The following is a 12,342-nucleotide window of genomic DNA, read 5'->3' on the forward strand; positions in this document are numbered from 1 at the left end:
AGAACTCCAAGATATCAGTATACCAAACTATTATTTCTACCAGTTTTTTTGTTTGTTTCTTTTTGCTTTTTGGGTCATACCCTGTGACACTCAGGGGTTACTCTTGGCTATGCGCTCAGAAATGGCTGCTGGCTTAGGGGACCATATGGGATGAAGGTGGATCAAATCGTGGTTCGTCCTGCCTGGGTCACCTGTGTGCAAGGCAAATGCCTACCACTATGCCATTGCTCTGGCCCTTATACCAGTTTCTTGTACAGATTAATCGAGGACAATGTAGCTTTCTCTCCTTCCCTCACATTCTGCCTTCTGTATTTTAGTCCCATCCCACCAAAAAAATTAAGTAGAAAAAAAAGTAACCAAAGGTAGAAAAGGCTACTGCTCTTTACTTTTCCTTAGCATATTCTTTTTTTTTTTTTTGGGGGGGGGCCACACTGGGTGACGCTCAGGGGTTACTCCTGGCTATGTGCTCAGAAGTTGCTCCTGGCTTGGGGGACCATATGGGACGCCTGGGGATCGAACCGCAGTCCTTCCTTGGCTAGCGCTTACAAGGCAGACACCTTACCTCTAGCGCCACCTCGCCAGCCCCTACTTAACATATTCTAATGTAATTCCCAAAGCATTTTAACAATTACTAGGGGCCAGAGAGATAGCATGAAGGTAGGGTGTTTGCCTTGCATGCAGAAGGATGTTGGTTCGAATCCCAGCATCCCATATGGTCCCCTGAGCCTGCCAAGGGCACTGCCAGGTATAACCCAAAACAAACAAACAAAAAACAATTACTCTATAAAGTATTAAATTAGATGTGTGTGTACGTATATGTGTTACAGAAATAGAAATAGAATCCACAGCCTTGTACATGCAACGCACACACAATACCACTGCACCATATTCATGCTACCTAGGTTTGCTTTCTTTAAAAATACACAACAGGAGCAGGGCAAGCCAGCTCAAAGGCTTGGAGTACTTGCTCTGTATGTGGAGCTGGGGTTCAATCAAACCCTACAATCTGGGGCCAGAGTGGTAGCACAGTGATAGGGGTTTGCTTTGCACGTGGCCAACCCAGGACAGATGAGGGTTCAATCCCCGACATCCCATATGGTCCCTGGAACCAGGAGCAATTTCTCAGCACAGAGCTAGAAGTAATCTATGCTGCCAGGTATGGCGCTCAAAAAACCAAAACAAATAAAAGAAACAAAAATAAACAAACAAACAAAAACACAGTCCTTCTGCACCCCACCCAGTACCAAAGCCAGATATGGTCTAAAAACTAAAATTGGGGTTGGATGAGATAGTACAGCGGAAAGGGTGCTTATCTTGCACATGAAACTCAGGTTCAGTCCCTGGCACCTAAGTGGTCCCTCTCTCCACCAGATGTTCAGTCAGAACCACAGAATATGCTCCCCCCAAAAAAGGCAGATGGAAGATGGTAAAATGCAGTCAGCATGTGTGTATCACTTAATAAGCCCAAAGTCTCCATTCTTGCTTTTATTTAAGTACACCTGGTGATAATATAGGAAGAATCCTCTTTTTTTTTTGGGGGGGGGGGGTCACACCTGGAGCAGACCATAGGGAATGCCAGGATTCAAACCTGTGTTGGCTATGTGCAAGGCCACTGTGCTATCGCTCCAGCCTATTCAGGAAGAATCTTAAGCAAGAAAAGAGAATAGGCTGTAGTGAGAAATTAAGTGAGGCAGCAGTGATAAAATATATTCATCCCTGGGGGGGCTGAAGAGATAGCATGAAAGTAGGCCATTTGCCTTGCATGCAGAAGGGCAATGGTTCGAATCCTAGCATCCCATATTTCCCCATGCCTGCCAGGAGCGATTTCTGAGCCTAGAGCCAGGAGTAACCTCTGAGCACGGCCGGGTGTGATCCAAAAACCAAAAATATATATATTCATCCCTGTACTGCACACAAGACAAAGATGGTCTGCACAAGATACAAATCCCAAGCCCTGCTCACTGCATAGTTCTTTCCCTTTCCATTGTCTTTGTTGGCTGGGATCCTTGCCAGCCATCCAGGCAGATGATTCAATGGAAGAGTCCCTGAGGTGAAGATCACGGGTTTAACCAGATATTGCATGTTGCTCTGTGCTCTGCACCTCCCAGGCTGCAGCAGGTAATGGTCAGGAAACCATATGGCACCAGAGAACAATATGGTATCAGTTGTGTCAATGTGCCATAACCCATGTAACTAAGCACAGAAGGGGTTAGTCACTCCCGAGTACGGAACCAGGAATACATAGAATTGGCCACATGAGGAGTCACTCCTAAGCACAGAATGTAGCATAGCAGGATGTGGTCCCAAAACCAAACCAAATCCTTGCACTATTCCTGATCTTCAAATGCTCTTTCCCCTTCATGGCTCCTTTACAAGTCAAACTGGAAACACTGGTGGTGTGAAATGAACACTGATGAAAGGATGGGTATTTGAATATTGTATGACTGAAATTCAACGATCACCAACTTTTTAACTCTATTTCACAGTAATTCTATAATATATAAGAATATATATATATATAGGGGATGGAGAGATAGCATGGAGGTAAAGTGTCTGCCTTGCACGCAGAAGGACAGTGGTTTGAATCCCAGCATCCCATATGGTCCCCCGTGCCTGCCAGGGGCAATTTCTGATGTAGAGCCAGGAGTAACCCTTGAGCGCTGCCAGGTATGTCCCAAAAACAAAAAAAAAAAAAAAAAAAAGAATATACATATAAATATATACCCCTTCTAATAAATGTTTCTTCAATTATTCTGTTGAGTATACTTACTACTATGTTTCCCTCCCATTTGAAATGTTTCTTCTCTTATTCTGTTAATAAGTACACATAGTATTTTTTTTCATAGTATACTGAGAATTAAATAATCTTTGACCTCATGAAGCAAATTGGAGTAAAAAAAAAATAACGAGAAATAGGCTGGTTTGATGGCAGTGGTTTATCAGAACTTATTAACGTTAGTATCACAAAAATTGGTACATAACCCCCCACTACTCAATTTGACTGGCTTAAAAAATATATAATAATAAATAAATAAATAATACCTGGCAAATTTTAGCATTCCAATTTTAATAAAATGTGCCTTGAGCTCACTTAAGAGAGTTCACTTACTCATATGTCAACTATGATGCATATTTCAGCTATCTTAGATTTTACTTTTTGGGCCACAAAGATGCTCAGGAATTAATTACTCCTGGATATGCATGCAGGAGCCTCTCCTGGCAGTTCTAGGGGGAAGCATATGAGATTCCAGGAGTTGAACCTGGCTGGGATGGATGTGTGCAAGGTAAAACCCCTATTTCCTGTATTATTGTTATTGTAATCAAGACTGAAAACCCATAAAAGAACTGGTGAGATACAAGTGCCTTAGAAAGTGACTAGGTTGTGGACAATTAAGTTATGGACACTCATAGGCCCAGGTTCAATGAAGTGAATCTTAAACAATAAGCCAGAAGTAGCCTCCTTAGTGCCAGAGGTATAGTCCTAGAAAGAAAACTACACACACACACACACACACACACACACACACACACACACACACACACACAGAGAGAGAGAGAGAGAAAATGACTGGTTATAAAGCTGATAAAGCAAGGGGAAAATCATTACAATACCTATATTTCTGGTGACTGAGAGTTCTCTGTAAGACAAGAGTAAATAGGGCCCAGAGAGATAGCACAGCGGTGTTTGCCTTGCAAGCAGCTGATCCAGGACCTAAGGTGGTTGGTTCAATTCCCGGTGTCCCATATGGTCCCCCGTGCCTGCCAGGAGCAATTTCTGAGCAGACAGCCAGGAGTAACCTCTGAGCACCGCCGGGTGTGGCCCAAAAACAAAAACAAACAAACAAACAAAAAAGACAAGAGTAAATACTGGGGGCCGGGCGGTGGCGCTAAAGGTAAGGTGCCTGCCTTACCTGCGCTAGCCTAGGACGGACCGCGATTCGATCCCCCGGCGTCCCATATGGTCCCCCAAGCCAGGAGCGACTTCTGAGCGCATAGCCAGGAGTAACCCCTGAGCGTCACCGGGTGTGGCCCAAAAACCAAAAAAAAAAAAAAAGAGTAAATACTGGTATGTAAACAGTTTCTATGGAAAGTCTAAGCAGAGATGTTGAAAGTAAGGGGGCGGGGAATGCTAGAAATAAACCAGAGGCTCTAAAGGCATAGCTGGTCCCAGAAATCAAAACCTAAGGAACCAGCACACTTGAGAGGCAGATTAAGCTAGCAATGTTTTAAATCCTTAGCTCTCCTGTGAAGTTCCATTGAGGTAACCCAGGTTTTAAGAGAAAGAAGAGCTTGGACCAAATCAAAGACTGACATTTAAGAATCTAACCATTGTTATTTATTGCAAAGGTCTAAAAGAACAGCTTGAAAGAGAAAACACCAAAAAAGACATCATGAAGCTCCAAAGAGCTAAAGAGATTTGCCTCTCAAATTATGGTTATCTTACACAAATCAAATAGTAGACCTGTGAAGAAATAGTATGATAAAGTCATCAAAAGAAAGAAACATAGGGGCCAGGAAGGTGGCGCTAGAGGTAAGGTGTCTGCCTTGCAAGCGCTAGCGTAGGACAGACCGCGGTTCGATCCCCTGGCGTCCCATATGGTCCTCCCAAGCCAGGAGCGATTTCTGAGCACATAGCCAGGAGTAACCCCTGAGCATCAAACGGGTGTGGCCCAAAAACCAAAAAAAAAAAAAAAAAAACATAGGGGGCCAGAGAGATAACATGGAGGTAAGGCATTTGCCTTTCATGCAGAAGGTCAGTGGTTCAAATCCCGGCATCCCATATGGTCCCCCAAGCCTGCCAGGAGCGATTTCTGAGCATAGAGCCAGGATTTAACCCTGAGCGATGCCGGGTGTGACCCCCCAAAAATAAACAAAAGAAAGAAAGAAACTTAGCTTCTATTAACAACTGAGTGAGACAAGGCTAGTAGTGAAAGGATCACCACAAGGATGATTATTATATGACAAGGGAAAAAAGAGCTGGAGGGCATTGGAGTGGTAGTACAGGGGTGAAGGCTGCTCGAACTAGATTCTGGTACCACAAAATCCCCTGATCATCCATAAAAGGGTACAACCCTGAAGTCAGCATCACCTGCATGGCATGAGATACTCCTGGCACCTCAGGGACCAATTAACACTGCAAAAAAGTGAGTGAGTGAGAGAGAGGAGAGAGGAGAGAGAGGGAAAGGAGGTAGAGAGGAGAGAGAGACAGAGACAGGTGAAAGTTGTATCACCTCTACCCCACCAAAAAAAACAAAAAAACAACCCTAGGGGGGTGTTAAAAAAAAATCCGTTAAAAAAAAATCCTGAAAACTTTCAGTCATCAAGCATTTGCTGAATTATTGTCAGGCACTCAAGCTAACACTGAGGTACTGATGAACACAAGTAATGTCCCCTGGCTGAGACCTAGTGCACCAGAGATACATTGTTTGACCTACAACAGATGGGTAAAAGAGTAGCCACTGAAAGGTAACTTGTCTAAAGTGAAGGCAGCTTTTTTCCAGCCAGAATGATAGTTAAGATACTGGGCTCAAGGGGTAGGAGAGATAGCACAGCCATAAGGCGTTTGCCTTAGACACAGAAGGACAGTGGTTCGAATCCCAGCATCCCATATGGTCCCTCGAGCCTGCAAGGGGTGCTTTCTGAGTGTAATCAGGAATGACTCCTGATCATTCCTGGGTGTGATCCAAAAACCAAAAAAAAAAAAAAAAAGATACTGGATTCAAATTCAATCACTCCTCACCCAGTCTTTATATCCTAATGCCTGCAACTGTATATGTTTCTCAGAGAAGCACCAAGAATAACACTGCTGGGCACGGCCCCCAAAATTTAAAAACGCATTAAAAATATATTTAAGGGGCCGGCGAGGTGGCACTAGAGGTAAGGTGTCTGCCTTGCAAGCACTAGCCAAGGAAGGACCGTGGTTCGATCCTCCGGCGTCCCATATGGTCCCCCCAAGCCAGGGGCAATTTCTGAGTGCTTAACCAGGAGTAACCTCTGAGCATCAAACGGGTGTGGCCAGAAAAAAAAAATGGGAATGATATAATGTCATAAATGTAAATACTAAAAAGAAATAAGGTCTGAGCACTGAGCCAGGAGAAGATTCTGAACACGCCTCTGTGGAACTCTTTTCTCCCGCCCAAAAGAGAATCTTACGGAGAAGAGAGTTTCCACCGAATAAATTTTCCTTCTGGGCCACATTCAGCAATATTCAGAGCTTATCCCTGGCTTTGTGCTCAGGGATCACACCTGGCAAGGTTTAGGGGACCAAATGGTGCACAGGGAGTCAAGCTAAAGTTGGCTGCATGCAAGGCAAACTCCTTGTCTACTAAAATATTCTTCCAGCCCTAATAATCTTTTTTATATAAGGGAAAGACTTGGGATAGAGCAAAATGAGAGAAACAGTACACTTTGCACCTGAAAAATTCTCAGATATTGGGATATTGGCATACAAAGCGACAATGAGGCACATTGAGGAAGGAATCTGACAGCCACCAAATGAGTAACAAGTAGCTGCTGAGACCAGAATCATTGGCCACTACTTCTTTTAGTTCTACTCATGCTGACTGTGAAAAATAACAATACCCAGCCTTTGACATTATCGTCTTAGATGATGATAATGCTGATACCTGGGTTATACTGTTTTTAATACCAGTCTGAGCTCCTAATAGTGACTGAAAGTATCCATCAAAGATAAGAAATGATGGGCCGGAGCAGATAGCACAGTGGAAGGGAGTGTGCCTTGCATGCAGCTGACCTAGGGATGGACCCAGGTTCAATCCCCAGCATCCCATATGGTTCGCTGAGCCTGCCAGGAGCGATTTCTGAGCTTAGAGCCAGAAGTAAACAGCGTTGCTGGGTGTTGCCCAAAATCAAACAAACAAACAAACAAACAAACAAAAAGATCAAGAAATGAGGAACTGAGGCGATAGGGCAGCAAGTCAGTATTTGCCTTGCACGCAGCTGACCCCAGCATCCTGTATGGTCTCCCCAGATCACCAGGAATGATTCTGGAGTACAGAGCCAGGAGTAACCCCTCACTGCTGCCAGGTGTGGCCCCCCAAAAAAACATACCAAAAAATTTCAAGAAATATAAGGGCTAGTAATAACTGCTTCCAGTACTTAGCACAGTCAAACCAACAGAAGGTTAACAAATAACAGATACGGGTACGGGGCTGGAGCTATAGTAGGCAGCTGACCAGGATTTAATCGCAGCATTCTATATGGTCCCTCCAGCTCAACCTAAATAGTAGTTCCTAAATTGTAGAGCCAGGAGTAACCCTTGAGCACCAGTGGATGTGAAAAGATACATACCATTGATCTGTAACATAATGTTAATTCCTACAGCATTTCTCAGCTGGGAGCTGTATGACCCCATGTGGGTCTCTAGGATATGCCAAAGAGCCACAAGTGAAAACTGGACATATGCAGGGTGGAGGGAACAAGGCTCAGACTAGAGGTCCAACCATAGGACAGGGAGACCAGAAGGAAGGATGAAAATAAAGTTGAAAAAAAAGAAACATAGCAAAACACTGGATAAAATGCTGCTGAGAGGAACACGAAGATGTTCGTTAGATATAATGAGAAGAAAGTAGTTATTTTAGAGAAAGATTATAATAGTGAACATCCAAATGAGGAGGAAAGTTGGTGGCTCTGGCATATTCAGTAACCTTAACAACTATGCCTTACTTACAAACAACAGATGACTTTCCCCCTCTCCTGCTAGGGAGGAGAGTACAGTGTCTGACATCTATTTAATGCTTCAGTGTTACTAGTATTGCTACTGATCAACCACCACTATCTCCAATCTGAACCCTCTCACTAGCATTATGACTTATTGTAAGGTAGAAAGGCAATAAAATACACAAAATGAGTTCCACCAACAATCACAAGTATTCTTTACAACACATATACACAAAGATCTAGAGGAAGACTACTTCTGACAGCTATGCACTTTTTTTTTTTTTTTTTTTTTTTGGTTTTTTTGGGCCACACCCTGTGACGCTCAGGGGTTACTCCTGGCTATGCGCTCAGAAGTCGCTCCTGGCTTGGGGGACCATATGGGACGCCGGGGGATCGAACCGCGGTCCGTCTCCTAGGCTAGCGCAGGTAAGGCAGGCACCTTACCTCCAGCGCCACCGCCCGGCCCAGCTATGCACTTTTTAACTCGAAACAACTCTACCTTGTTTGCTAATTACAATTGGAGCAAGTCAAGCAGCAGCTCCAGTTCATCACAGTTAATTTCAAAAAAGAATGTTTCTTGAGAATCATTTCAAGTCATACTTCAGGTATATAGTTCTGAGTTTTTCCTAAGTTGGAAATTGGAACAAAACGAGTCACCTTGGGGTACAGGAAGTACAGAGTTGGCCTTGCACACTGATGAACAAGGTTCAATCCCCCGCATCCCCTGAGCAACCCAGGTATAGAACCAGAAGTAAGTCATGAGTATCAGCAGGTGTGACCCCCCCCCCAAAAAAAAAAAAAACTAAATAAATAACAGTCATCTTGTTATGCTCAAGTAGTAACAGATCTTTAACAGTGTTAAAAGCAAAATGATTTCATAGAACTATCCTCAGTGAGACGATCCCCCAAATGCCGACATTCAGAAAAAGAAAAATCCGTTTAGTGTCCCGGCTAATAGTTATAATCAAAAGTGTCCAGATTAGAGATTTAGATATTGATTGTTTAGCTCCATGAACATTTTCTCAAGATAACTTAAGCAAGTGTGCATCTGTTTATTTATTTATAAAGCATCTGAATTGGCTGTGGGCACAGAATACCACCAGATCTCAGGGTTAAAGAAAGAAGAAAAGAAAAATCCGGGGGCGGAAAGATAGCACAGCGGTAGGGCGTTTGCCTTGCATGTGGCCAACCCGGGCGGGACCGGTTTGATTCCTGATATCCCATATGGTCCTCCAACCTTCGAGGAAATTTCTGAGTGCAGAGCCAGGAGTAATCCCTGAGTGCTGCTGGGTGTTGCCCAAAAACCAATCAATCAATCAATAAAGTTTAAAAAAAAGTAAAAGAAGGGCCCGGAGAAATAGCACAGCAGCGTTTGCCTTGCAAGCAGCTGATCCAGGACCAAAGGTGGTTGGTTCGAATCCCGGTGTCCCATATGGTACCCCCGTGCCTGCCAGGAGCTATTTCTGAGCAGACAGCCAGGAGTAACCCCTGAGCACCGCCGGGTGTGACCCAAAAACCAAAAAAAAAAAACCAAAAAAAAAAAAAAAAAAGTAAAAGAAAAAGAAAATCCAGACAGTTTTCCAGATAATGGGGGGAGAAGGTGTGTGGGAGAGATCTCTCTACATGATTTATGCTCTTCCACTTTGTGTAACCTGGGACATCCTCCTCCTTGTCCCATTATCCCCAGAGAACACAAATTCTGCATGTTTAATACTTAGAATTGTCCCTTGACCAAAAAACAAAGGTGAGAACCTAACAAATAAACTGGTAGAAGGTTTACTTGGGGCATTTCATCCAAGTCTAAATAAAAGGCCATGCATCAAGAAGGTGGAGGGAAAGCTATAGACTCAGATGGAAGATTAGACTTGTTAATAGAATGTCGATCCCCTGAGTAATGCTCCACAGCTGTGGCATCCAACAATGGAATTAACATTTCAACAGGAAGCCCAGAGCCATCCCCACCGCAAGGGCCACCCGATCCTGCAGCAGGGCACTGGGGGAAAAAAAGAAAAAAGAAAATCATCACTCTTCCGGAGGGAGGCGCGGGCTCTGCCAAGTGGAGAGCCACCTCCACCTCTGGGTTTTTCCTTTTCATGAAATCATGTGGGTGCAAAAAAAAAAAAAAAAACCAAAGAGCTTCTTCATTCCCTTCGCTTCAATTTCTTAGATGCAAACAGACCTGCCCTCTTTCAATGTCCAAGTAGATGTCTCCGAATGCTCCGCATTTTTAAAATGCCTTTTTTTTTCCTTTTAATTCCTGCCCACTCCAGAGAAGGCGCAGTTGGGGCGGGCGATGGGGATGGCGGGTACTGGGGTGAATCCTTTAGAAATTGCACCGCACACGCTGCAGTCATGAGCTTCTGCTGCACTTGCAAAACGACTCAAAAATCGAGGTGGCTCATAAATACATATATATATCTCCTTTGCACTTTGCCCAGAACCTTATAGGCATGAACCTCCTTTTTTAATTTAATTAATTTGATTGTCCTCAGTCTCCTTCCTCGGGTTCCAGTCTAGATCACTAGAGCCTGGAGAGCTCTCCGCGGATTAAGGGAGATCGAGGCTATTTATTCTAAAGGGGGGGTCCATCTGGGTCTCCCCCAAACCTTCCCCGTCTCGTTCTTTGAACCCGCCAAGCCAAAGGCTTCGTCTGCATTTTAATCATGGCAATTTCAAGCCTTCCTAGCCCGGACAGGACAGGACAGGACAGGGCAGGGCAGCTCGGACACCCTTTGAAAATTCACCTCCCAGGGCTTTTTTTTTTTTCTTTAATGGGGGGGGGGGATCGGACCCCGACAAATTGCACTCAACTGGGGAGGATCCAGCACATAATAAAGCCAAGTCCGAAAGCACCTGCCGCCCCGAATGATCCAGGAGCGCGACGCCTGGGTCACCCCCGGTTGCCATGCAATACCCCGGGAGCTTCTGCATCGCAGTCCACAACACCCCCAGACCCCGATCTCCCGGAGGACGCCCCCAAAAACCCTTCCCAGCCTCTTCACCATCCCCGATCGTTGCAATTCCACGGGATATGCAATGCCTCCCCTCCTCTCCTCTCCTCTCCACCACGCTAGCCGCAGAGCCCCCCAAGAAGGCCCAGAGCTCTCTCTTCCCCGAAGCTCATTGTTCCCCCGCAGGCGGCCCGCAGCGTTCAGCCTGCACCCCCAAACCCCAGCGGAGCAGCGGCATCGCCCCCTCCTCCGGCAAAAGGCTCACCCGCGACACCGCACAGGACCACGAAGCTCAGCACCAGGGCCATGCCGGCGGTCGCGATCGCAGCAAGGGGCGGCGGCGGTGGCACCTCCCGGGACCAGGCTCGCACCCGCCCCGCTCGCTCTCTCGCTCAGCTCCGCAGGTGAGCGACGTCACTTCCGCAGGCCCGGCGGGCCAGTCCCGGGCTAGCTCCGGCTCCAGCGGGGCCCCGGGCGTGCGGTGGGTTACCCTGGCAACCGGCGCCTGCACCCCACCTACCCCCTGCTTGCATAAATCGGGGTTTGGGTACTAAGGGGAGGTTTGTCGGCCCGGGCACTGCCCCTCTTCTTGGAACACACTGACTGAACCTGCGACTCTCTCTCTCCACGCTCGGTTTTGGATAGTGGGGGGGACTAGGGGCACCTTGAACCCCGAATCTCTACACTTCAGTCAGGATCAGGCGGTTGCAGGAGCCTCGTTACCCGGCTTTGGAGGTCTCGAGATAGCTGAGCACATGCCCTTCTCTTTGAGTTAATTGCATGGGCCCAGACAGCAGCGGGAGAAGGCTTTTCGCCAAGCCCCGGAATTGCAATCCCTAATATATATATTATATATCATAATAATTATGTATGATATATAAATATGTTAAATAATATACAATCTATTATAATATATTATATATTATAAATACACATCATATATTGTATATAAAATATATTACATACTATATATATATCATGCATATTATATACAATACTATATGTATATGTAATATAATATATTGTTTTATGATTATATTGTGATTAGTATATTTTATATTATATATTATACTTATTCTTGTATGATTATAATTTATTATTGTATGTCCATTGGAAAGTCACACTGGCAACACTCAGGGGGTTACTTCTGGCTTTGAGCTCAGAAATCGCTCCTGGCAGTCCTCTCTCCTCTCACTCTCTCCCTCCCTCCCTTCCCCCTGCATCCCCTAATTTTTAGAAATACCCGGGCTGACATAGTACATTAGTAGAATTATTTTTCTTTTCTTTTTTTTTTTTTTTTTCTGGTTTTTGGGCCACACCCGGCGATGCTCAGGGGTTACTCCTGGCTGTCTGCTTAGAAATAGCTCCTGGCAGGCACGGGGGACCATATGGGACACCGGGATTCGAACCAACCACCTTTGGTCCTGGATAGGCTGCTTGCAAGGCAAACGCCGCTGTGCTATCTCTCCGGGCCCTAGGTTTTTTTATTTATTCATTTTTTTTTTATTATTAGTAGAATTTTTACTATCATCACAATGGCTTCAAGTAATTGTTTTTGTTTTCATCTGTTTTTTTTTTTTTTGGTTTTTGGGTCACACCCGGCAGTGCTCAGGGGTTACTCCTGGCTCCATGCTCAGAAATTGCACCTGGCAGGCACTGGGGACCATATGGGACGCCGGGATTTGAACCGATGACCTTCTGCATGAAAGGC

The 12,342-nt window shown here is 45.1% G+C and overlaps 1 protein-coding gene across 1 annotated transcript in view; it reads right to left on the reverse strand.

The window, feature by feature from the left end:
- CXADR (CXADR Ig-like cell adhesion molecule) overlaps positions 1-10,980 on the reverse strand; it is a 57,333-nt gene extending 46,353 nt beyond the window's left edge. The window contains exon 1 of the mRNA XM_049785503.1: positions 10,897-10,980. Coding sequence (XP_049641460.1) covers positions 10,897-10,939 — 43 coding nt within the window. The 5' untranslated portion in view covers positions 10,940-10,980. The remainder of the gene's footprint in view (positions 1-10,896) is intronic.
- Between the last annotated feature and the right edge of the window lie 1,362 nt (positions 10,981-12,342).

This window comes from Suncus etruscus, chromosome 13 (assembly GCF_024139225.1).
Source record: "Suncus etruscus isolate mSunEtr1 chromosome 13, mSunEtr1.pri.cur, whole genome shotgun sequence".
Lineage (NCBI taxonomy): Eukaryota > Metazoa > Chordata > Mammalia > Eulipotyphla > Soricidae > Suncus > Suncus etruscus.